Source organism: Peromyscus californicus, unplaced genomic scaffold (genome assembly GCF_007827085.1).
Source record: "Peromyscus californicus insignis strain IS unplaced genomic scaffold, ASM782708v3 Scaffold_14__1_contigs__length_90479793_seg_2, whole genome shotgun sequence".
NCBI classification, from domain to species: domain Eukaryota; kingdom Metazoa; phylum Chordata; class Mammalia; order Rodentia; family Cricetidae; genus Peromyscus; species Peromyscus californicus.
The window spans coordinates 62,626,914-62,650,813 of NW_026294436.1; the positions used below are offsets into that span (position 1 = coordinate 62,626,914).

Sequence of the window (23,900 nt, forward strand, 5' to 3'; positions counted from 1 at the left end):
TGGAACAGAAGGATGGGTCAGGAGCTGCTCTGGGACAGAAGGGTAGGTCAGGAGCTGCTCTGGAACAGAAGGGGGGTCAGGAGCTGCCTCCACACGATGCGGTGAGTGGAAAGAGTGAGGGAGCAGAGAGACTGCTCCGGAGAAAGAGCAGAGGAACACAGGTAGTCACAAAGGGAGCGACACCCTCCAAAGTATGGGAGGACCATGGAAGGACCTCTGCCTTCCTACAGTATCTGATGGGTATCATTGACAGAAGGGATGTGTGTGAATCTCATCTTATTATGTAGAGTTCTTACATACAAGAACTAAACCTAGTCTGTGCTTATTGGCCGTTCTGTGTACATCCTATTAGATGTTCTATATGAGGAATATGTCAATGAGGTTTATCTTAACAGCATGAGATGGTCATCTATCTCTGGCCTATCTCACTGTCATTTAGCACCATTGCCAAATGTGTCCCATCCCACTCTCCCCTCCACCCCTGTTGATCACCACTCTACCCTGCTCAAGTCACTTTCAGAGGCTTGTGCCACACTTTGGAAACCTCATCATCCAGACTCAGCCAGCTCTCTCTCCCACACTCACATTTCTTCTGTGCCTGTAATTCTAGGTTACTTGTAATCTTTACTTTTGAGACTCTTCCTCTCCCTTGTTGCAAAACATTGTTAGGATTTTTGTTTTTCTGTTTTGCTTTTTTCCCCCTTTTGAAAAGAATTCAATTTTATCTACCAAACTTTCTCCTTTCATTTAGTTCCCTCCTTTCGACCTTTCTTCATGAGCAATCCTTCCCTTCCTTCCTTCTCTGTGACTTCAGTGGCCTTTCTCTGCTTCTCAAGTGACATGAGTAGCTAATTCATTCTTTCCCATCTTTGTCTTCACTAAAAGCTATAAACGAGGAAGAATAAAACACTTTATTAGGATCTGAGTTCAGAACCCCAGAACCCACGCCAAGCCAGAAACAGTAGTGCATGTCTGTAATTCCAGTATTGCTATGGCAGGATAGGAGGTAGAGACAGGAGTATTTCCAGAAACTCGTGAGCCAGTTAACCTGGTATACACAGTAGTGAGCAATAAAAGTCAAAAGATCTCGGGTTGGGGATTTAGCTCAGTGGTAGAGCGCTTGCCTAGCAAGCGCAAGGCCCTGGGTTCGATCCTCAGCTCAAAAAAAAAAAAAAAAAAAAGTCAAAATATCTCAAGTGAAGTGGAAGGTGAGCACTGACACCTAAGGTTGTCCTAAAACAGCCTATTTTTCTGGTTGTTTTTTTTTTATTCATGGCGGGGGTGAGTATGTGCATGTGGAGGTCAGAGGACAACTTGCGGAAGTTGGTTCTCTCCTTCTATCATGTGGATCTCAGGACCAAACTCAGATCATCAGGTTTGGTGGTAGGAACCTTTACCCACTAAGCCATCTCTCCCGCCCATCTACTGTCTGGTTTGGAGAGGTTTTTAATTGTGTGCAGATTCATACTATATGTATCCTATAATTGCTTAATCATTCACCAAAAAGATCTATTATGTCATCCCTACACACATTTCCTCCCTTCCACTCTTTGATCTACTGCATGCATTTCTGATTATGCAAATTCAATTAGTATATTATTTATGGTAATTTATGAATTAGTGATTTACTAATTACTCTGCATGCAAATGTAAGATACACTGAGTATCGTGAACCCAGCTCCATGAATCCGCCTCCCTGCTTCTCACCAGTCATCTCTGAGTGTTGCCTAAGACCTATCCTATGTTGGGCAAAGTACTCTGCTAAGGTGAGAAAGCTGGTGATTTCTCCATCCAATACGGAATGCCTTATTCTGCTAGGATGACCCACACAATGCCACAGGCTGAGTGCTTGAAACAAGATACATAAATTTCCTCATATCTCTGCCAGTCCAGGATCAAGGCACCATCAGGAATGAATTCCAGTGAGCCAACAGACAGTCTCCTCCTCAATGTCCTCACAGGAACTTGTGTGTGTGTGTGTGTGTAGAGAGAGAGAGCTCCCAGAAGGGTGTATTCTTCTTTCAAGGATGCCAGTCCCCCTAGGATAGTGTCTTCTGCTTGTGGCTTCATTTAACTAGAAGTACTTCCTTAAAGGCTCTGTTTATCCCCAATGTATTTATGGTGGGGGTGAAGGCTCCAGGAAGTGGGGATGCAGGCTCCAGGAAGTGGGGATGAAGGCTCCAGGAAGTGGGGATGAAAGCTCCAGGAAGTGGGGATGAAGGCTCCAGGAAGTGGGGATGAAGGCTCCAGGAAGTGGGGATGAAGGCTCCAGGAAGTGGGGATGAAGGCTCCAGGAAGTGGGGATGAAGGCTCCAGGGTATGAATTTGAAGAAAACACAGATCTGACTGTAACATTATCCTCCCTAATAGTCCTGTCCTTGCCATATTCATATTCTTTACTGAAAACATTTTATATATATATATATACATATAATATAATATATATATGATACGATATATAAAAGAGGCATAGTGAATATGAAGAGAAATGGACTCAGGAATTAAGAAGTCCTCATATGAGTTCAAAGGTAGGAATTCATGCTTGTTCATTCTAATCTTTTTCAAGATAAATAGTCATTATACAAGAAATTATTTTTATTAAAAGTGTACTTCAACGAAAACAGGATTTATGATTACTTAAAATAACCTGAACTTGGGCCAGTGAGACGGCTCATCAGGTAAATGTGCTCCATGCCAAGCCTGACAGTCCCTGAGTTTGATCCCCAGAACCCACACGGTAGAAAGAGAGACCCAAATGTCACAGATTGTCCTCTGATCTCCAAATGTGCATTATAGCATATGCATGTACACACACTGTGCACACACACACAAACATTAAAAATTTAAATAACATAAACGTTTTCTCTCTTTTCCAGATCGTTTTGGGAGTATTTTGATAAAAATGGAAAATAATGTGATGTTCTTTTCCAAGGCTGACATTACAAATATAATTAAGTTACATATATGGGCAAACAGCACAATAAAGTCAGCACTTTTCTTCAACAAATCTTCCAAAGTATATCTCGTATATTTTAGTGAAAACTACCTGGTGCAGAGACAGGAATACCCCTTATTTCTGGAGATAGAAAGTTCAGTTTACCAAAGCGACGATCAATGCCCATATCTGGCATTTCAACACAATATTTTTAGTGATTTTTACTTTATTGACAAAGGAGAAACCCTGACAATTTGGACTCAAATAGTCTACCCAGAAAATCGGGGTCTCTCTATTATTATAGAACACTATGGCCCAAAGATATTAACCTGGACACAAGACCTCTCCTTTGAGATTGCCTCGGGACTCTGTACTAAATCTATGGTAAGTTAATATTTTTTATTTATTTGGGTTGAATAAATATAAAAACATTAGCTTCTTTTTTTTTTCTCGAGAGACAGGCTATGTCACTAGACAGGTAGGCTAGGCTAGTTGACTAGTGAGCCCAAGGGGTCCACCTGTCTCTGCACACTTGAAGAGGAGTTACCTAGATTAGGTTAGTTCCTGGGCACGCCTGTGAGAGGTTTTCTTGAATAGGTTCATTGAAATAGGAAGCCTGAATTTTTCATGGCATCTGAGCTTCAACCCAGATAGAAGCAAGTCGGAAAGGGAACCTCTTGCTTTTACCTACTTGCCTTTGCTCTCACCGATGAGTTTGTCTACCCGGTTTCTGCTGCTGCCACTGTCACCGCAGCTACCACTGTTATTGGTGACATCAGAACCCAAATTCTTTGTCCTTCCCACATGGAATGAAAACCAGCAGCTCTCCAGGAAGCCTGCAGGCTTTCAGCACCAGCTTGGGACTGCGGAGACTGCCGGTCTCCTAGACTAAGCCGCTGTTGGCCTCTCAGCCTCTCCAACATGAGGACAGGCACTGTCGGACTATCCAGACCGTATCATGTAAACCAATCAAAAACATCCCACTTTAAAAGTAGCCGCCAGGCTGTTACGGTCTCCAGAGTCTTGAGTACAGCCACTGTTGGACTACCCAGCCCACATCATGTAAGTCAATCTAATAAACTGTTATTTCTGTTCCTCTGGAGGGATCTAATACCCGAGGAAATAGACTACTTCTTAGACAAACAAGTTACATCACACTGCAGAGGACTATGCACACAGAGTGTGCAGAATTATTGCAAGCATATTTCCAAACCATCTACTATAATAGATGTAAATATAAGGTATATATTATTGCATATTATATTTTAATATTATACAGTATTATTAATACACAGCATATCATCATATAGTATTACATTATTATTATATTATATATGATGTATTGTTATACATTAAAATATATTAATTATCAATATACAATACACAAAATGTGGAAGATTGAAATTACAGAAGGGCATATTCACAAGGCGGGCGAACATTTTTAAAAATACTCAGAAGCAACAGAAGAAAGGGTTCTGGCAAACGCTCTCTGTGCAATGCAGGGAAGCAAAGAAGACGTCTGAGACAGTTCAGAGAAGAGCACTAGAAAGCAAACTTACCTCCTGGTCTTCCGAGCTCAGGAAACCAGGAGCCACTAAAAAACGAGAGCACTGCAGTGGCAAACGCCAGGTGATGGGGAGAGAGAAGTTCAGTGAGATAATTAACCCGGGCAAGGGAGATGATCCAGGCACAAGGACGTGAGTTCGATCCCCAGAACCCACACTTCAAAAGCAACAAACAAAAAAACTCAGCGTTGGCAGCACATACTTTCAGTCCCAGCATCATGTTCTCAGAGACAGACAGACAGATCCCTATGACTCACCACCAGCCAGCCTGGCCTGCTTGATAAGCTCCACATCAGTGACAGCGAGCCCCTGCCTCAGGAGGGAGGGGGCAATCTGGAGAGATGGCTCAGTGGTTAAGAGAACCCGGGTACCGTTCCTGCCACCCATGTGATAGCTCAAAATCATCTGTAACTCCACTTCCAGGGGGACTGATGCCCTCTTCTGGCTCTGAGGGCACCGTAAGGCATGGGGTACACATACATACACACATATATGCAGGCAAATACACATAAAATCTAAAAAAAAAAAAAAAATTAAAGAACACAAATGGTGCCTGAGAAACAACACCAAGTCAGATGATCTCAGTTTGACCCCAGGAATCCACATGGCAGAAGAGAACCAACGCCTGCAAGTTGCCTTCTGACCTTTACATGTATGCTGTAGCACATGCATACCCCTACACATGTCACACACACACACACACACACACACACACACACACATACACAGAGTAAATCCATCTCAAGTATATTAGTTCTCTTACTCAAATATTTAAATGTCTGAAAGTGTACAACGTGTCGTAGAGAAACTTGGTCTGCAGTGGTGGACACTGTGGCCTATTGTAGTGTGCTAGCTGGGCAAACCTGGATGATGCTAACTTGAGGCCCCATTTCCACCTTTTCGGCTCTACAGAAACTTTTCAATTTTCTTTTTCAGTATACAACGTTTTCTCAGACAACAAACTACGAATCAGTAAAAGATTACTTCAAGCTAGAGTAAGCATGACTTTTAAAAATGTTACTTGAGTTTCTCATGTGTATGTTTTCTTTCATTTCAATGAACTCACACCCTTTCAAATGTCCAAATTTCAAATTCTTTTGCATGTCTAGATATATGTGAAATGAATATTCAGTCTTTAAAATGTAAATGCTCCATGCAAGTGGCAAGTGACCTGAAGGTTCTCCTTCACACTGCCGAGGACAATAGAAGATAGCCTCAGTTTAGCTTTGCAGCTGTCATGAAACATCTGAAGCAACTAAGATCAAGTGAGGAAGGGGTATTTCGAAGTTTTGAGTTCATGCCCCCGAGGCCCCATTGCTTCTGGAACTGTGGCAAGGCAGTAGGGTCAGAGCAAGAGCAGGTGATGGATCCCATGAGCCAGGTGCCAAGGAGGAAGAAACCAGGGTCAACAGTCCCCTTGAAGGACATCACCCCCTTCAGGTCGATCATCTCCCAGTGGTGCTACCCTGGGAACCATGCCACATGTGAGCCTTTAAGCCATTCTGATCCAAACCAAAGCAGCTACCTGTTAATTCAATAATTTTCATGCATGTTTTATCATTAATTCCTAACTCAAAGTCTCTACATAATATCCTTAATCAAAAGGAAGACACCTCCATATCAGAGGAAGTCTTTAACTGTGAATAGAAAGACTGAGTACCCACACAGCAGAATCTATCTCCAGTGGGCAAAGACAAACACTAAGCAACTGAGTCAATTGAATAATCCCGAGTGCTGATGATGAGTGCCGTTAATAAAATCAGGGGCTGAGGAGGCGGCTCAGTCAGTCAGGGGCCTGCCACATAAGCATGAGGACCTGAATTTGGATCACCTGCACCCATGTAAAAGCTACACATGTCTGTAACCCCAGCACTGGGGGCAAGGAGACCCAGGATGATCCCTGGAGCTCACTGGTCAGCCAGTGTAGTCCAATCAGTGAGGCCCTGGTTCAGGAAGAGAGCTTGTCTCAAAAACCAAGGTGGACAGTGATCGAAAAAGATATCTGAGGTCAACCTCTGTCCCATACTAGCACATACTTGAGCACACATGTGCATGTACATGCAGGTGTATACACACACACACCACAGAAGAAAGAAAAGACAAGATGGTGGAGCAGTGACCAGTAAGAGAAAATGTTTCTTGTATACAGTAGTCAGAAGAGGCTCAGTCACCCTTTCTTGTTCACCCTCTGGCTTTTCTCTCTGGCTTCAAGGGATGGCTAATCTCAACTGTCGATTGATGAGATCTACGTTTATCTAGGAGATGGTCTCTGAACATGCCTGTGGGGGATCATGATTCAGTTAACTGAGGTGGGAAGACTGGACCACTGTGCATGAATGGGAACATTCCCTGGTGTGCTGGCTACTTTTATGTCAACTTGACACAAACTAGAGTCCTACGAAAGGAGGCAACCTCAACTGAGAAATGCCTCTCTAAGGTCTAGCTATAGGGCAAGTTCTTAATTAGTGAGGGGGGAAGGCAGCCCACTGTGGGTGGTGCCATCCCTGGGCTGGTGGTCCTGGGTTCTATAAGGAAGCAGGCTGAGCAAGCCATGTGGAGCAATCCAGGAAACAGCACCCCTCCATGGTCTTTGCATCAGTTCGTGTCTCCAGGTTCCTGCCCTGTTTGAGTTCTTGTCCTGGCTTCCTTTGTTGATGAACTGTGATATGAAAGTGGAAGCCAAATAACTCCTTTTCTCCCCAAATTGCTTTGGTCACGGTGTTTTATCACAGCAATAGTGACCCTGACTAAGACACCTGGAATGTAAAAAGGGGGAGGTGCACCAGACACAGCATTTTTCCATCTCTGTTCCCTGACAGTCTGCTGTTCCAGCTCCTTGCTGTCTTGACTTCCTCCTCAAGATAAACTCTCCCTATGAACTGTGAACTCACATAGGCTCTCCTTCCCTTAAGTGGCCATTGTCAGGGCACTTTATCATAGAAATAGAAAAGTGACTAATACACCTGCCAACGGTATATAGAAAAAATTCGATATTTTTGTTTTTATGGGTATTGACTGAGAATTACATTGTAGACCACACATAAAATTCTCTAAGATATTTTCTGTTCCCTCGTGATCCCCACCCAAAAAGCAAAATCTTATCAGGAAGTAGTGTCTGAATCAACTTTCAAATGTTCTGTTTCTGTTGTCTTTGAAACCTCTGTTTTGCCCAAACACAAAACGATCTGTGTTACAAATGGTAACTAAGAAAGGCGTTATATCTGACCTTTCTTTGAGTTCAAATCAAATCAGTTATGCAACTCGATGAGGTTAGGAGGTGAGTTGCTCTTCATTGTTTCAAAGGTATTGCCAGTGGGATGGGAACACTGTAGAGCGAAAGGGAGCGCTTCAGGAGAAAGCAGGTCAAGGCATCAGATAAAGAAGCTCAGGATCCAGGCACAAGGGCATCTGAGAAGGGAGTGAGAAGTACCTAAAATGCTGGTGGATGCTCATTCCTGTTTCCTGTTGTGCCAACCTCTGGTCAAAGCATGGGATATAAAGGAGCAGAGAGGGTTGGGCGGGGGTGGGGGGGGGTGGGGGGGGTGGGGGGGGGTAGGGAGGTGGAGTGCAGGAGCTGCCACAGGACATTATAAAGAGCTGCCTTCACGGAAGTAGCCACCTTCCAGGCCTCCTCAGCTCCTCACAGGGTTCAATCCCCACATGTACTAGGACTTCACATTTGCTCTCCATGAAGACACATTCCTATCTGTCTCCTGTTGTCATGATTCTACAATAACCTGTATGGATTGTTTTTTCCTAGGGACAAGAACACGGGTCTCATGCTTGTTCAATTCCGACCTAGTGAATTTTCAAAAACATGTCCGATGGCCAAACAGGTGGGTGACTGGTTTAGAGATCAACTATTTTCCTTCAAAAATATATAGTCAGGGACTGGGAGGTGGATCACTAGATAAGCACTTGCCACGAAAGCTTGAGGACTAGTTTGGATCTTCAGAACTCACAGAAATGCTGGGTGGGTATGGCAGCCCACCTGTAATTCCAGCACTTGGATGGTGGAGTTAGGGGATCCCCAGAGCAAGCTGGCTGGATAGACTAGTCATGTCTGTGAGCTCTGAGTTCAATAGAGAGACTCTGCCTCAAAGAATAAGGTAGAGAGTGGTGGAGGATGACTCCTGATACCAATCTAAGGCCTACACACATGCATATTCACCTACACACATATGTACCTACACATATATGAGCACACACACAAGCACACCACACACACATACACACACTAAAAAAAGGCATGGTTCATAAACTAAATAATACGTTTTATGTTCATACAGTCCTCACCCCTCTACTTCTCCTATTGCTGGGTTTCACGGGGAAGATAAGCATCCTTTGCTTTGGAAGCAGAAGATACGATTTCTGTCTTCTGCTATGAGTCTCTCACCTAAAGTGGGATTGCATAAATGTACGCAAGAGGGTAGCACTGTTAGTTTTTGAAGGTTTGAAGGTAAATTGTGTAAAGGAAAAATCAAAATTAATGGGAACAAATGCAACAGGGTAGGATTTGTCAAAGGAGTCTGCCAGACACCCCCACATGGATCATGCGTTTTCACTCATCCAGAAGAGCTGACTCTGTCCCCTTATATTCTTGTTTTCTGTCTGTGGACTTGGTAATGGGAATTTTAAAGTGTCCTCCCTAGAAGGAAATACATCTGGTGTAAGACAACATGGAACACACAGTCACCAAGTAGCTCAGAGGGGAGAGAGAGCAACTTTGATGGAGAAGGGAGAGGTGGGGGGAAAAACAAGATAGATGAAACGTATGATTGAAGAATAAGCTGACACAGCAGGCAGAGGCAGGACTCCACGACGAGGCACAGAAGACAGCACCAAGGTGAGAAACAGCCACAGGATGTTCTGGCAGCCGCCGGTACTTACCTCCTTTGGGTCTGCGATCTGTCAGTCCTCCTCAGTCTAACCAGCAGCCAGCCGGTGTACAGTGAGCCCATGAGGAACACAGGCACACAAAACGGAATAGGGCTTTGGGGCCCCTTCTTTAGGATGTCGGGCAAGCCCCTGTTTGTACCAGGAGTACCTGCTGCCTAGCACTGTGTTAGCAGTACCCCCCACCACACCACCCATATTCACCAGCTGCGCCACTTACCCACCTGCACTGGGCAGTGGGAGCACAAAACTGCAGCTCTGACTAAGTCTGGACTTTCTGCCTTGAGAGGTTTGGCCCTGACCTCTGTGGATACCTTCAGACATGCAACGGGGTATTGTGCAGCAGCCCTCCTAAGCCACAGGAAAGTGTCATGCGGTAGAGACAGGGAAGTCAGAACCTGTCCACCAAACAGAGAGTGTGTTCTCAAGCACACAGTCCCTTCTTTGAGCTCTGGAGCCATGCTCCTGAATTACTAAATAAGTCATTGGCCTCCTGGGAAAGGAGTCCAGAGACAGACAGCTCTACCCTCTTCCCCATCCGGTGATGTCAGGCTCGTGTTAAAACTGCCGGACCAAATGACCTACAGCGAGCCATTTGGAGTGGGGCCTGCTGCCTTTGTCATTTGGTCTCATTGTCTGCAGCAAATAGAGCTGTGATCTCCAACAAGGCACCAGGTCAACTTTCAACCATGCACCAAGAGTTGAACATGCAGAAATGTAGGCCAGCCCCCAGGTGTCCCTGCTAATTCTTTGGGAGAAGAATTACTCCATGAAGGGATGACAGCTCTAATATGTTGCACACCAGCATGTCAGTGACAATGGCCACTAGAATTCCCATGTGGGACCCATTGTTCCATAAGCCGCGCCTGCTGCTGAGGGAATGCCCGGTGACTAAGAGTTCAGTTCCCAGGGTTTAGTCCCCAGCACCCACATGGGCTGGCTCACAACTGATGGCAGCTCCAGCTCCAGGGACTCCCATGTCCTCTTCTGGCCTCTGTGAGCACCTGAATACATGCGATGTAACACACAAACAAGCAGGCAAATACACAGATACATAAAATGAAATTTGCTGGGCCCGACCCTGAGCTGAGGCAAGAGCAGTCCTGTCCTGTCTCTGAACTAAAGAGAAATGGTTTCTCTTAGGCTCTTGATCAGATTGTCTCCGAGCAGATGTCCAGAAGGCCACGTGCCTAACCTGTGCTGTAGTTTCCTTAGAAAACAGGCTTCCTCTTTGCACAGCTCCTTTTCCAGGTACACCTGTAAGACAATTCCTATTTTTAATCCTAGCTATGGTCACTGGTTCTGGGGCTTGTGATTTTTGACAACTGAGGCCAGGATGAGAATGGGGTATTACAAATGAAACCATCATGTGATGTACACCATTTGTCCTGACCACAATAGAGTTGAGTAGTACAGCCACCCTTTGATGGGATACGGACTGCTCAGTAAATGTAAGGGCAGGACCGTGCTGCTGCTGGGTGAATTCTGCAGTCAAGAAAAGACTGAATGAACATAGGTAATAAGAGACGCAAGTCAGCTTTGTTGGGAAAATAAATCGTATCCTGTGGGTGAGATGGTTAGCAAATGAGATCCAAGAACTCCCCCTGAGGAAAAGGCCTCTGGCAAGAGGACCAGAAGGCCATGGCTTTCAAGGCAGGGGAGAGAGACCAGGCCCTTGGCTCTGACAGAAACACGGGCAGTTCTACGAAGTTGAAAGCGGTTATCTGCTATTTTTCTTTCTTTCTTTTTTTTAATCTGCTATATTTTCAACCCTGGCTGTCTTCTTAAGCTTTCTTTTAAGGCAAATATGGTCCTTACTTTAGTCCTACATAAGCTGTATGTAATTTTTTAGCAACATATTTCTAAGCATTCACACACACACACACACACACACACACACACACACACACACACACACCCCGGAGCTGAGGACCGAACCCAGGGCCTTGCGCTAGCCAGGCAAGCACTCTACCACTGAGCTAAATCCCAAACCCCTGACCAAGGGTTCTTAATGGTAGAGATTCAATGACGTTAACCTTTGAACTTTAAATATGATGCATCTGGCTACCAGGTATGAATAGCAAAAGAAATAAGAAGTCTCTCTCTCTCTCTCTTTAAATAGTCATCATTCTACCATGTCCTTCCTGGAAAAGCATTTGACCTTTTCAACAGTGGAGGGATTCAGGGGCAAAAACAATATATTTTTCAAATCAGGGTCAGGCAAAAAACAAGAGGATTAATTGAGTTCAAGCGTTCAGGGAGAGCCTGGACAATGGAACAAAACCCTATATCCAAAAAATGGGGATATATATATATATATATATATATATATATACACACACACACACACACACACACACACACACACACACACGTATATCTTACACACACATCACATCAGACTGCAATAGATTTTGTATATATGTATATATCTGTGGTGTATAGGCACGTGTACATGTATGTAGGCACATGCGTTTGTGTGTTCACAACTGTGGAGGCCCAAGGTTGATGTCAGATGTTACCTCAGTGCAGTCCACCTTATATTCTGAGGTAGGGTCTCTCTGGCAGTGGAGTTATATTTGGTTCTTTTAACGTTGCCCTTTTCAGTGTGGAATGTCTGTATGATGTCATTGCTGCCCTTCCCACTGAATGCAAGAGTTTCTCCCGGTAAGCACCAGCTGTGTTAATAAAGCCTCTCACAGTCTGGCAGACGCTGTGCTGGCTGCTAAGCAACCGTATCCGCGGTAGTTCGTATACACACCACGGCACCTGTAATCACAGCACGTGGAAGGAAACAGAAGGATATCACACATGTGAGGCTAGGGTGTTTAAAACAAAATATCCATAGGCCTGGTATGTAGCCTATCAGAGTTGACCTGTTACTCCTTTGAATAGCGCTGTGTAAACCGGAAGTAGCAAAGCAAGAGAAGCTGCTGCATGCGAGGCTACTCAGTTCCCTGGCAAATTACTGCGTGAGTGAAGTACATTATAGATGCCTGCTGGCAGAGTCTACAACGCCAGCTGCAAGCATGGAGTTGGTAGGGTTGCAGCGGCGGAGGGAGAAGATGAGGTCCAATGGGGCTCACCTCCAAGATATCTCATTAGGTATATGCAAATACTCTAAAATCTGGGATACTTCTGGTGCCACGCGTTTCAGATAAGGGATATTCAGTCTTTGTTTCTAATCTAAAATGTAATAACTGTGCTTGGCTCTAGAGCCAGCTCAGGTCGTGCGAGTCCAAGTTGCTGAATTCACTTTGTAAAATTATTTCATTTTCAGGTGTTTGAAATTGCTGTTGGATGTGATGCAAATAAGCACATTCAGGTTAGAGGGTAAGTATATCACTTCCATTCGTTGAGTCTTACTCTTAAGCTTTAAAACAAATGGTGCATGGAGTGGTAATCATCGGTTGAAAACACCAGTCCCTAACTGGCATGTTCATGATGAAATCTAAGGTTGAACAGGAACTGGTGTCCAGCTTCAGTTAGTTTGAATATTTTATTTGATGTGTGTGAGTATTTTGGCTTCGTATATATTTGTACACTACAAGCTTGCCTGGTGCTCTAAGAGTCCAGAAGAGGGCATCGAGTCCCCTAAAACTAGAGATACAGACAGTTGTAAGCCACCAAGGGGGCGCTGCAAATCAGACCTAGGTCCTCTGGAAGAGCAGCCGGTGCTCTTAACCCCTGAGTCGGTTCTCTAGATTCTGGTTTGAAATGATTGCCAAGTCACATATACATTTGTGTGCCACTGTGGTAGTTTGAATGTAATCGGGCCCCCCATAAGCTCATAGGGAGTGGCACTATTAGGAGGTGTGGCCTTGTTGGAGGAAGTGTGTCGCTGTGGGGGTGGGCTTTGAGGTCTCATATACGCTCAAACCACATCCAGTGTCTCAGACCCCTTCCGGTTGCCTGGTAGGTCCAGAGGTAGAACTCTCAGCTCCTTCTCCAGCACCACGTCTGCCTGCATGCTGCCATGTCCCACCATGATGATAATGGACTTAATCACTGAACTATAAACCACCCCATGAAATGTTTTCTTTTATAAGAGTTGTGGTGGTCATGGTGTCTCTTCACAGCAATAGAAAGCCTGACTAAGACAGCCACTTTCCCGCCTCACAAGCCGGTCTCCGTGTTTGCTGTTACCTGGCAGTCTGCAGCACCGTCTCAGAAAACAAGAGGGAGAAGCCCTTCCCTACTTTCTTTCCTACTTAAACCACTCACGATTTCCCCTTGTCCGAGAGTTGTCTACACCTGTGCTAGAGAGGCCTCTACTTCCTGCACTCTTTCCTGGATAGGTGTTTTTTATTATAACCTAACAGAACCACCAACGATTCCCTCAGAGCATCCCAAGGTCTGAATTTCCTCACCCTCACAATGAGGCACACTGTGCTGCCCGTTTGTAAAGCTGTCTTCTGAACGGTAGAGAATCTGAGGCAACACACACAAGAATGTTTGACTGAGGTCCAGTGCTTAATGAAGACAACAACTGCTTTTGTGAGGGCAGGAGTGTGAAGTGTGAATGGTTGGAGGTCATGGATTTATAGCTTAGTATTTAGGAAATGGCTTGCTCTAGTCCAAAACAAGTATCTATTCCCAGCTCCCAAATAAGTACATGGAGACTTATTCTTACTTTTGAATGCCTGGGCTTGTTTCTAGCCAGCTTTTCTTAAACTATTCCATCTACCTTTTGCCTCTGGGCTTTTACATTTCTCTATTCTATATCTTAATTTCTTACTCTGTGGCTGGCTGTGTGGCTGTGTGGCTGGCCCTTGGCATCCTCCTCTCCTTCTCCCTTTTCTCACTCTTCCCTCTTCTTTTGTCTTCTATTTATTCTCTCTGTCTGGCAGCCCCACCTGTTCTCTCTCCTGCTTAGCTGTTGGTCACTCTGCTCTTTATTAGCCCAATCAGGTGTTTTAGACAGTCAAAGTAACACGGCTTCACAGAGTTAAACAAGTTCTGTACCACTATGGCCCTAGCATATTTTGCAGGCATGACAGCTTGTGGGTCAAAGGTTTTGTGGCTGGGTTGGTTTCCATATTTCTCTTTCAGTAGCCTGCGAAGTATCTTTCCACACCAAAGAGACTAGAATGTAGGGGTGAAGGTTCCATGTAGGCACCAGTTCAACTTCTTCACGTTTAGTGAATTGTATAGATGTTGTCCTCAGCAATGGGGCCCCCACTGTCAGTTTTCAGAGATCAACCCTTTGTCTTAATATCAGCCTGGGTTGTTTGGGGATTTCCATGGGACTCACTTGGCTAACAACTCAATTGAATGCAACCTTGCCTGGCTACAAGAGATGGCCAGTTAAGACTCCATGTCCCCCATTACTAGAAGTCCTCATTAAGGACCACCTTCAGTTATCCCAGCAAGTTTCCACTGCACTAGGTTTCCACACGACACCCCAAATGTCCCCAATTCCAGCCAGCTCTCCCTGTACTCTCTCCCTCCATCCCATCTCCTCCTACTACTCCAGTCCCTACCTGTCCCCAGTCTACCCATAAAAATCCATTCTATTTCTCCTTCCCAGGGAGATCCATGGTTTGGATAAGGGTTTGTCTATCTTGTTGATTTTCACAAAGAACCAACTGTGGTTCATTGATCCTTTGTATTCTATTTTGGAGAGTATGATGGCTGTGTGTTGCCTGTTTTCCTGGTCTATTCAGCTAGTATGTTCATAGGGAGTGGCTGCTGGTGTTGGAGGCTGGGATGCAGTGAAAAAAGAGGAGAGAGAGGTTCAGTCCACAAGGGGATGGTCTGTGGGATCCACAGGAGATGTGGGCAGTGGGGAGGGAGGCTGCAGCTGGTGTTCTGTTATAGCTTTGATGAGACTCTGCCTTTGGCCTTTTGTGAATATTTGTGTACACATTTTTATTGAAACACACTTTAGATTGCTTCAGGTTTGCACTACAGAATGAAGATGCTGGATCACATGTCAGTCTGACCTTAAATTTATTGAGGAACTGACAAACCATTGCCCACAATGGCTATACCATGGTTACAGTACTGCCACCCATGTATGGAGGCCCCAATTTCTCCATACCCTCTCCAAGATTTGTTGCTTTCTGTTTTGTGTTTTACTTGTTACTAGATAATATTGTATTTGCTGTGTATAACATGGTATTTTGATGTCATTGTGGAATGACTAAATCTAGCTAATTAATGTTTGCATTGTCTCCCATAGTTATCACTCTGTAGTGAGAACACTTCCGTTGTCTTAGCAGCTATATTAGTCAGAGTTCTCTAGAGTGACAGAACTTATAGAATGAATCTATACAGAGAGAGAAAGGGGACTTATTAGAATGACTTACAAGCTGTGGTCCAGCTAATCCAACAATGACTGCCTATGAATGGAAGGTCCAAGAATCCAGTAGTTGTTCGGTCCACAAGGCTGGATGTCTCAGCTGGTCTTCAGTATATGCTGGAATCCTGAAGAAGTAGGCTCTAATGCCAGTGAGGGAACAGTCTTGTTAGTGAGGCAAGAGCAAGTGGGCAAAGAGAAAAAGCTTCCTTCTTCTATGTCCTTATATAGGCTTCCAGCAGAAGGCATGGCGCAAATTGGAGGTGGACCTTACCACCTCAAAAGATCTGGATTAAAGGTGTGTCTTCCTGCCTCAAAGATCCAGAGTAGAAGTGGATCTTCTCATTTCAAATTAAGCAAAAAAATCCCTCAAAGATGTGCCCCTCCATGGGGGGGGGGGGGCGGGGTGTAGTAAATTCCAGATGTAGTCAAGTTGACAACCATTGTGTGTTGCCATCACAGCAGGCTTCAAAACCTCAATATGCCAGGCGGTGGTGGCACACTCTTTTAATCCCAGCACTCAGGAGGCAGAGCCAGGCAGATCTCCGTGAGTTCGAGGCCAGCCTGGTCTCCAAAGCAAGTTCCAGGAAAGGCGCAAAGCTACACAGAGAAACCCTGTCTCGAAAAACAAAACAAAACAAAAAAACAAACAAACCTCAATATATAGTTAACTGTGGTCACAAGTTGGTATAACAGACCTCTTTTTTTTTTAAAGATTTGTTTATTTATTATGTATACAGTGTTCTGCCTGCATGTCTATCTGCAGGTCAGAAGAGGGCACCAGATTTCATCACAGATGGTTGTGAGCCACCATGTGGTTGCTGGGAATTGAATGCAGGACCTCTGGAAGAGCAGTCAGTTCTCTTAACCTCTGAGCCATTTCTCCAGCCCTATAATAGACCTCTTATACTTAATCCTACCTAACTGATCATTGTAGTTTTTGAACATTCTCTTCTCCTTTATTTCTTCTAAAATTTTAATAAGTGTGTAAAATATGAGGTAAATCAGAAAAGTTTGTGAAAATGATTTTTTTAAATAGAAATGCTAAGGCCACAAACTGATCCCAGAGACTTTAATTTAGTAAATCAATTATGTAACAATCTCCAGTTTCAGAACCACTGGGTTCAATGATGAATTGTTTACACATTTATGAGGAATGACCTTACAACTACATTATGTTTTATTTTTGTAGATTTAATAGAACTGGGTGTCATCGCCGTGATTTTTCTTATGTGATTGACAAGTAAGAAATATTTTTAACATAAACATATTAATGTACAGCTAGTAGTTCATAATCGGCTAGTACTTTGTGGTGGAAATACCACTGGCATGCATGTATTCGGCTTGGCAGTTTCCAAATTAAAAAAAAAAAAACAGCTGGAGATACAACCTTTAACCTTCTCTGAAACACGAACAAGCACACTTATCATTGTCCTCTCTGGTTCAATTCAATAAACAAAGAAAGTATCATTTAGTCTCAAATCCCATATTGTTCCTTCTCATTTAAGGAAGACAAATAGAGTATTTATTTCCCACCTTCCTTTTCTACATGACTGTATAATTACCTAGTTAGAACTTACAGACATCTCTTGAGTTCACAGAGGAGAAGGATTCCATTACAGGAATAAATTGAAATTAGGGAATTACTGGGGGTTTTAAAATAGACTACATTACTAGGGCCTAGAGAGATAGTTCAGGGAGATAGTATGCCTTGGAGTTCCAGGCATAGTAATATTTACCTTAAATCTCAGAGCACCTACAGTGAGATCGGGAAAAGAAACAAGAGATTCCTTTTTTTTTCCCTTCAGAGCTGAGGACTGAACCCAGAGCCTTGTGTTTGCTAGGCAAGCACTCTACCACTGAGCTAAATCCCCAAACCCAAAACAAGAGATTCTTGCAGACCAGCTAGACTGGCATACTCAGTGGCAAACAGTGAAAAGACCTTGTCACAGGCAATGTGGATGACCTGGGCCAACACCAGAGGGTGTCCTTTGACCTCTGTATGCATGCCATGGTATATATGTTTCTGTATTCATACAAATGTATACATACACATTCACACACGTCATACATGTACAATAACTAAGTCAATTAATTAATTAAAATACACATCCAAAAGTGGGCATGTGGTTCATGTGGTGGAGTACTGACCAGGCATGACAAAACACACACACACACACACACACACACACACACACACACACACACACATACACAAGACATGGGGGCACACATCCATAATCCCAGCATTTGCAAGGTGAAGGCAAAAGGCTCAATGGGTGTGAAGACAGCCTGGGCATCACCAGACCTTGTCTTTAAAAACAAAGTCTGTTGTTTCTGACTCCTTCATTTAGTAATTGTGGTGAGTTAAATGAGAATGGCCCCCATAGGCTCGTATAATGCGATACTCGGTAACCAGTGAGTGGAACTGTTTGGGGAGGGTTAGGAGGTGTGGCCTTGTTGGAGGAGGTGTGTCAATGGGAGTGGGCTCTGAGGTTCCCAAAGCCCATACAAGGCCCAGTCTCTCTCTCTCTCTCTCTCTCTCTCTCTCTCTCTCTCTCTCTCTCTCTCTCTTTCTTTCTTTCTCTCTCTCTGCCTGCTGCCTGTGGATTGGGTTATAAACTCTAAGCTACGGCTCCAGTACCCTGCCTGTCTGCTCTGCACCGTGATGATCACAATTAACCCGCTGAAACTGTCAGCAAGCCCCCACTTAAATGCTTTTTAAAGAATAAGTCTTGGCCACGGTGTCTCTTCACATAAATAGGAAGTGAGTAGGACAGTGATGTTCTGGGGACACGGTTTTAGGAGAACAGTGAATACAGAATTTTCCAAACATGGATCCTTCTCACTAGCGAAATGGGGTTTGTAGCTTGAGTTTTCCTGCCTGGCCCATAGTCAGGACAAATCTCTGTCACCCGCTAGTCCCACAGTCACTCAGACCCGACCAAGTAAACACAGAGACTTATATTGGTTACAAACTGTATGGCCGTGGCAGGCTTCTTGCTAACTGTTCTTACAGCTTAAATTAATCCATTTTCATTAATCTATACCTTGCCACATGGCTCGTGGCTTACCAGCATCTTTACATGCTGTTTGTCATCATGGCAGCTGGCAGTGTTTCTCTCTCTCAGCCTTCCACTTCCCAGCTTTATTCTCCTCCTTGTCCCACCTACACTTCCTGCCTGGCCACTGACCAATCAGTGATTTATTTATTGACCAATCAGCAACACATTTGACATACAGACCATCCCACAGCACTTCCCCTTTTCTTTTCTTAAAAAGGAAGGTTTTAACCTTTACACATCTCTAAAGTCAGCTTGGTATATTTGGGAATTTGGGCGTAGCTTCTCTTACTACTTCCTGCTGGAGGGGGGCGCTGTATCTTCTGGGGAAACAAAGAAAATTTTAGGATCATGGAGTAGTCCGTGAGGCTGTATCGTCTGAGCCAGTTGCCTTGAAACCATTCTGGATGTTGGATCATCTGGGCCTTGGTGTCACCTTTTAGGGGGTCTTGGCTGGTCAAACCTGATGTATCTTAATCTGGAACAAATCCATAGCCTCTGGCTTTTTGGGGGAACAAAAGCAGAATCTCCTTTCCAAAGCAACATATCCTTATATCCAAATTTTGAAGTCAAGGTACCTTTAAAATATACATTTTGGCATAACTCAACAGCTTTTACAATCAAATGTTTTTCTGCAGTTAAAAATCCCAAAGACAACACAATCCAGATTCTCTGTGTAATATTCATCTTTACGTGGTTTATTTTTTTATATTAATTTTACTGTCTCTTTAAAGACTTTATTTTTTAAAACTATGTATTTGTTTCTTTCTTTTTTTTTTTTTTTTAGATTTATTTATTTATTATGGATACAGTGTTCTGCCTGCACATATCCCTGCAGGCCAGAAGAGGGCACCAGATCTTATTACAGATGGTTGTAAGCCACCATGTGGTTGCTGGGAATTGAACTCAGGACTTTTGGAAGAACAAGCAGTGCCCTTAACCTCTGAGCCATCTCTCCAGCCCCCTGTATTTGTTTCTATACTGTATATATCACCTTTTTTTGTCTCTTTCAAGTCTACGTATATTTTACACACATTTTAAACTATTACATCTGAATCTGTCTTATTGTGAATCTATTGCTTTAAGCTGCAGCAGCTGTGGCTGCTGGCTCCGCCCACCTTAGCTTCCCAACATGGCGGAGGTATGCTTACCGCCAGCTCTGGGAGCCATCGTGGGTCCATGCCTTTATCCAAGCAGCATGCAGCCCAGAAACCTCCCCTTTTGCTCTGTACCAGCAAAGGCTAAATCCACCATGCAGCTCAAAGTGCCACTTGCAAAGGCCCCACTTCCGCCATACAGCAGGTCGAGCGCGCATGCAACCCATAAGTAGCTCAAACTGGCAGCTGTCGCTCATTTGAGAGAGACAATTAGGAACTATTTTTAGCTCCGTTTTAGAATCTTTTTTTTTTCAGTTTTTAGGTGGAAACTCTTGCCCCACGTTGGGCGCCATTTGTAGCTTGAGTTTTCCTGCCTGGCCCACAGTCAGGACAAATCTCTGTCACCCGCTAGTCCCACAGTCACTCAGACCCAAACAAGTAAACACAGAGACTTATATTAGTTACAAACTGTATGGCCGTGGCAGGCTTCTTGCTAACTGTTCTTACAGCTTAAATTAATCCATTTCCATTAATCTATACCTTGCCACATGGCTCGTGGCTTACCAGCATCTTTACATGCTGTTTGTCATCATGGCGGCTGGCAGTGTTTCTCTCTCTCTCTCAGTCTTCCACTTCCCAGTTTTTTTTCCTCCTTGTCCCGCCTATACTTCCTGCCTGGCCACTGACCAATCAGTGATTTATTCATTGACCAATCAGCAACACATTTGACATACAGACCATCCCACAGCAGGGGTTTGCGACCTTGAATCATGTTTCACACGATTTCTGAAAAAACGGTTCCATGTCTCCAAATGAAAGACAGTGGCCTGTGCCTGGTTGATTGTTGGTGGATGTGAGACTGTATTTACAGAGATGGCAGAGGACATGGAAAGTGCCAGTTGGTAGGAAGCACTTGCTAGTTTAGAATCCTGTTTCTCTACTTGGCTTTCGTGACACCAGCCTAAATAAACTACGCTTGTAGTTTTTCAATCAGAAAGGAGGAAGAATAAGCAGATAATAACAGGTGTCTTTTTTCCACAGGGAATATCTGAGAGATAGTCCACCTGAAAATGTGGTAAGAAAAGCATATCTTTTGTCACTGGGATAAATGGACACAAACTAAAGCATTTTTCTTTTTCTAGAAAATAAGGTATGATGTGGGAAAATACGGCTGCCCTCGGAGACTTGAATTCAATGAGCCCTTTCACCCCATAATAGAGCTGTAAGTTTATACCCACTTAGGAAATTAACTTGTGTGCTGGAGGAACGGCTCAGCTGCTAAGAGTGCATTCTGCTCTTACAGAGGACCTGAGTTCAGTTCCCAGCACCCACACAGTGACTCATGACCACCTGTAATTCCCGGTCCAGGGGGTTTGATGCCCTATTCTGGCCTCTTCAGACTTAGGGGATGACTTGGGCTGAGAAGGGCTTGGCTTCTCTCAGGTGGAGAGGGCAGCAGTGGTGGTACCTCACTTGAGATTTCCTGCTGGGGCCAGCAGGCTTCTGTTAGCATGCTAGCTTCCCCACCCAGAGTACTTCTAAGATTATACCCTGTGCCCTCTCCTACCTACATCATGAAGCTACCATCACTCATCAAAAACCACTATGCATGGCCCTAATCCTCGCTAGTATTAACCTTCTAGTTTTCCTGGGCACCGAGCCTCTCCTTCCCCTACTGAGACCTAGTTTGGGGTTTGTTTCCTTGTTTTATAATGTTTATTTTTCCAGGAGTAAAAATAAGTAAAAAATAAACATTAAAAAGCATATGTTCTCTCCCAGTAAAACATGCTCTTCAATTGAGATCATCATCATTCAATGCCCACTTTCCACCAACTACCACACCAAATACTGGCCAGGCGGTGGTGGCGCACGCCTTTAATCCCAGCACTCGGGAGGCAGAGCCAGGCAGATCTCTGTGAGTTCGAGGCCAGCCTGGTCTACAGAGCAAGATTCAGGACAGGCACCGAAAAAACTACACAGAGAAACCCTGTCTCGAAAAAAACCAAAAATCAACAAACAAACAAAAAAAAAACCCATACCAAATACTCTACAAATACTGTGCCAAGCGCTAGGAATCCAAGGATCAAGGACAGGCTCTCTACCCTCAAAAGATGGACCACAGAGACACAAGAGCTGATATGCCAAGTTGAGTTGTAGACAGGAATGAAATGGGTATCAGGTGTTGGAACTCAAAGGGAAAGAACCCACCCCAGCTGTGAGGAACGATAGGCTCTGGGAGATGTTCTGAAAACATGCGCTGGATCCTCAAAGGATAATGAATATTTAGCTGGACCCGAAGGAAAGGTGGAAAGGGGAAGGGTAGCCGTGAATCCCACTGGGTAAGCCTTTCAAGCCAGAGGAGCACTTGGAGGGAGAAAATGTATAAACACACAACGCTGGGGCATAAGTCAAGTGGAAGCATCAGCAGAAGGGGCAGGAAGCTGTTCCGGAGAGTCTCGACCACGCAAGGCTTTCCTTCCCTTCTTCCAAAACAGTCCGACAAGTGAGTGTTTGCTTGAGCTGGGTCTCTCTGGATTCTAGGGAGAGAAGTCTGAGTAGGGAGACCTGTTGGTAAAATGATACTTAGGAGGGTGGGGAATGATGGAAAAGGTACCATGGACCAAGAAGTTCATCTGTGCTGCAAACTAGTGATTGGAACCAGAAAGAGTTGATTGATGGTTGATATGTGAGTGGTAAGGGAAAGGATGACAATGAATGAGTCAAAGGGGACATCAATCAAATGTCGACAACACGTCGTCTATACATCTTTAAGTGTCTGTACCATGCCCTCTTAGTCACCACATGTCTAAGTTAGGACTTCTCGTGTTGTGATGAAACATCATGACCAAAAGCAACTTGGGGAAGAAAAGGTTTGTTTCAGCATACAGTTTGTAGTCCATCATCCAGAGAAGTGAGAGCAGAAACTCAAGCCGAGTACGAACCTGGAGGCAGGAGCTGATACAGAGGCCATGGAGGAGTGATGCATACTGGCTTGCTCCTTATGACTTGCTCAGCCTGCTTCTTTTATAGCAACTCAGGACCACTAGCACAGAGGTGGCACTGTCCACAGTGAGCTGGGCCATCCTACATCAATCATCAATCAAGAAAATGTACCATAGGCTTGCACAGAGACCAATCTGGTAGCTGCATTTCCCTAACTGAGCCTTCCTTTCCCCAAATGAACCTAGTCGGTGTCAATTGAACATAAAACTAGCCAGCACAGCATAGGTGAACTGCCTAAAACCTGTCTGTCCCCTTAGGAAACATGTTGACAGCCCTTTACTAGTTAAGAACATTGTTCCTGAATGCTCCCCTGTCTCCCAGATCGTCTCTCCCCTCTCTATCAGAGTCCTCTAAGGAACAGAGCACATAGAATGAAAATATATTAAAAGGGAGTTTACTTGACTGGCTTACAAGATAAGGCCTGGGTAGTCCAGCAATGGCTGTCTTCACACCGAAGAGACTGAAAACCCAGAAGCCACACAATCTAGGAGACAGGATGTCTCACAGTCCTGGTCTAGCACTGAAGTCCTGGAGGACTCCCAGAAAGCCACTGACTTCAGTCCACATTGGAAGGCTGAAGAGGCTGAGCCCTGACGTCAGCAAAGGAAGACTCTCACTAGTAGGGCAAACAAGGCCAGTGAACACAGCACCGAGACACAAGGGCAAAGAGATGAAAGGTGAAAGCTCGCCCTTGGACCTCCTTACGTCTGGGCAGCTGATGGAAGATACTATCCACCTTCTGGCTGGTAACCAAGAAAATCCTTCACAGGCATGCTTGGAGATTAACCTGAACTAAATTCATCCCTCACTGGTGTGCCCAGAGGCTTGCCTCATGGATGATTCTAGATCCTGGCAAGGCGACAACCAATATCAGCCGTCACACCCTCTCTACTAGATCACCGTGCAAATGTGTACAACAAAAAGAACCCTCTTGATTGAACTGCAGCCACTGTGCACATGGTCACCGACTCTTTCCTTCTTCTCTCCCAATGCCCCTCTGTCCGGCTTTTATGCTCCCCTAAACACAGATAATAAAAGACC

General features: G+C 44.4%; 1 protein-coding gene across 5 annotated transcripts in view; it reads left to right on the forward strand.

Annotated features, from left to right (window-relative positions):
• The window catches only part of Catspere (catsper channel auxiliary subunit epsilon), a 130,029-nt gene that overhangs the window by 69,226 nt on the left and 36,903 nt on the right, over positions 1–23,900 (forward strand). For 4 of the 5 annotated variants that reach the window (XM_052737763.1, XM_052737766.1, XM_052737767.1 and 1 more), the window contains 7 exons: positions 2,877–3,319; positions 5,437–5,495; positions 8,261–8,336; positions 12,677–12,729; positions 16,890–16,940; positions 20,898–20,931; positions 20,999–21,078. In XM_052737763.1, the coding sequence (XP_052593723.1) occupies positions 2,877–3,319; positions 5,437–5,495; positions 8,261–8,336; positions 12,677–12,729; positions 16,890–16,940; positions 20,898–20,931; positions 20,999–21,078 (796 nt within the window). The remainder of the gene's footprint in view (positions 1–2,876; positions 3,320–5,436; positions 5,496–8,260; positions 8,337–12,676; positions 12,730–16,889; positions 16,941–20,897; positions 20,932–20,998; positions 21,079–23,900) is intronic. The other variant, XM_052737764.1, reaches the window with a different exon arrangement.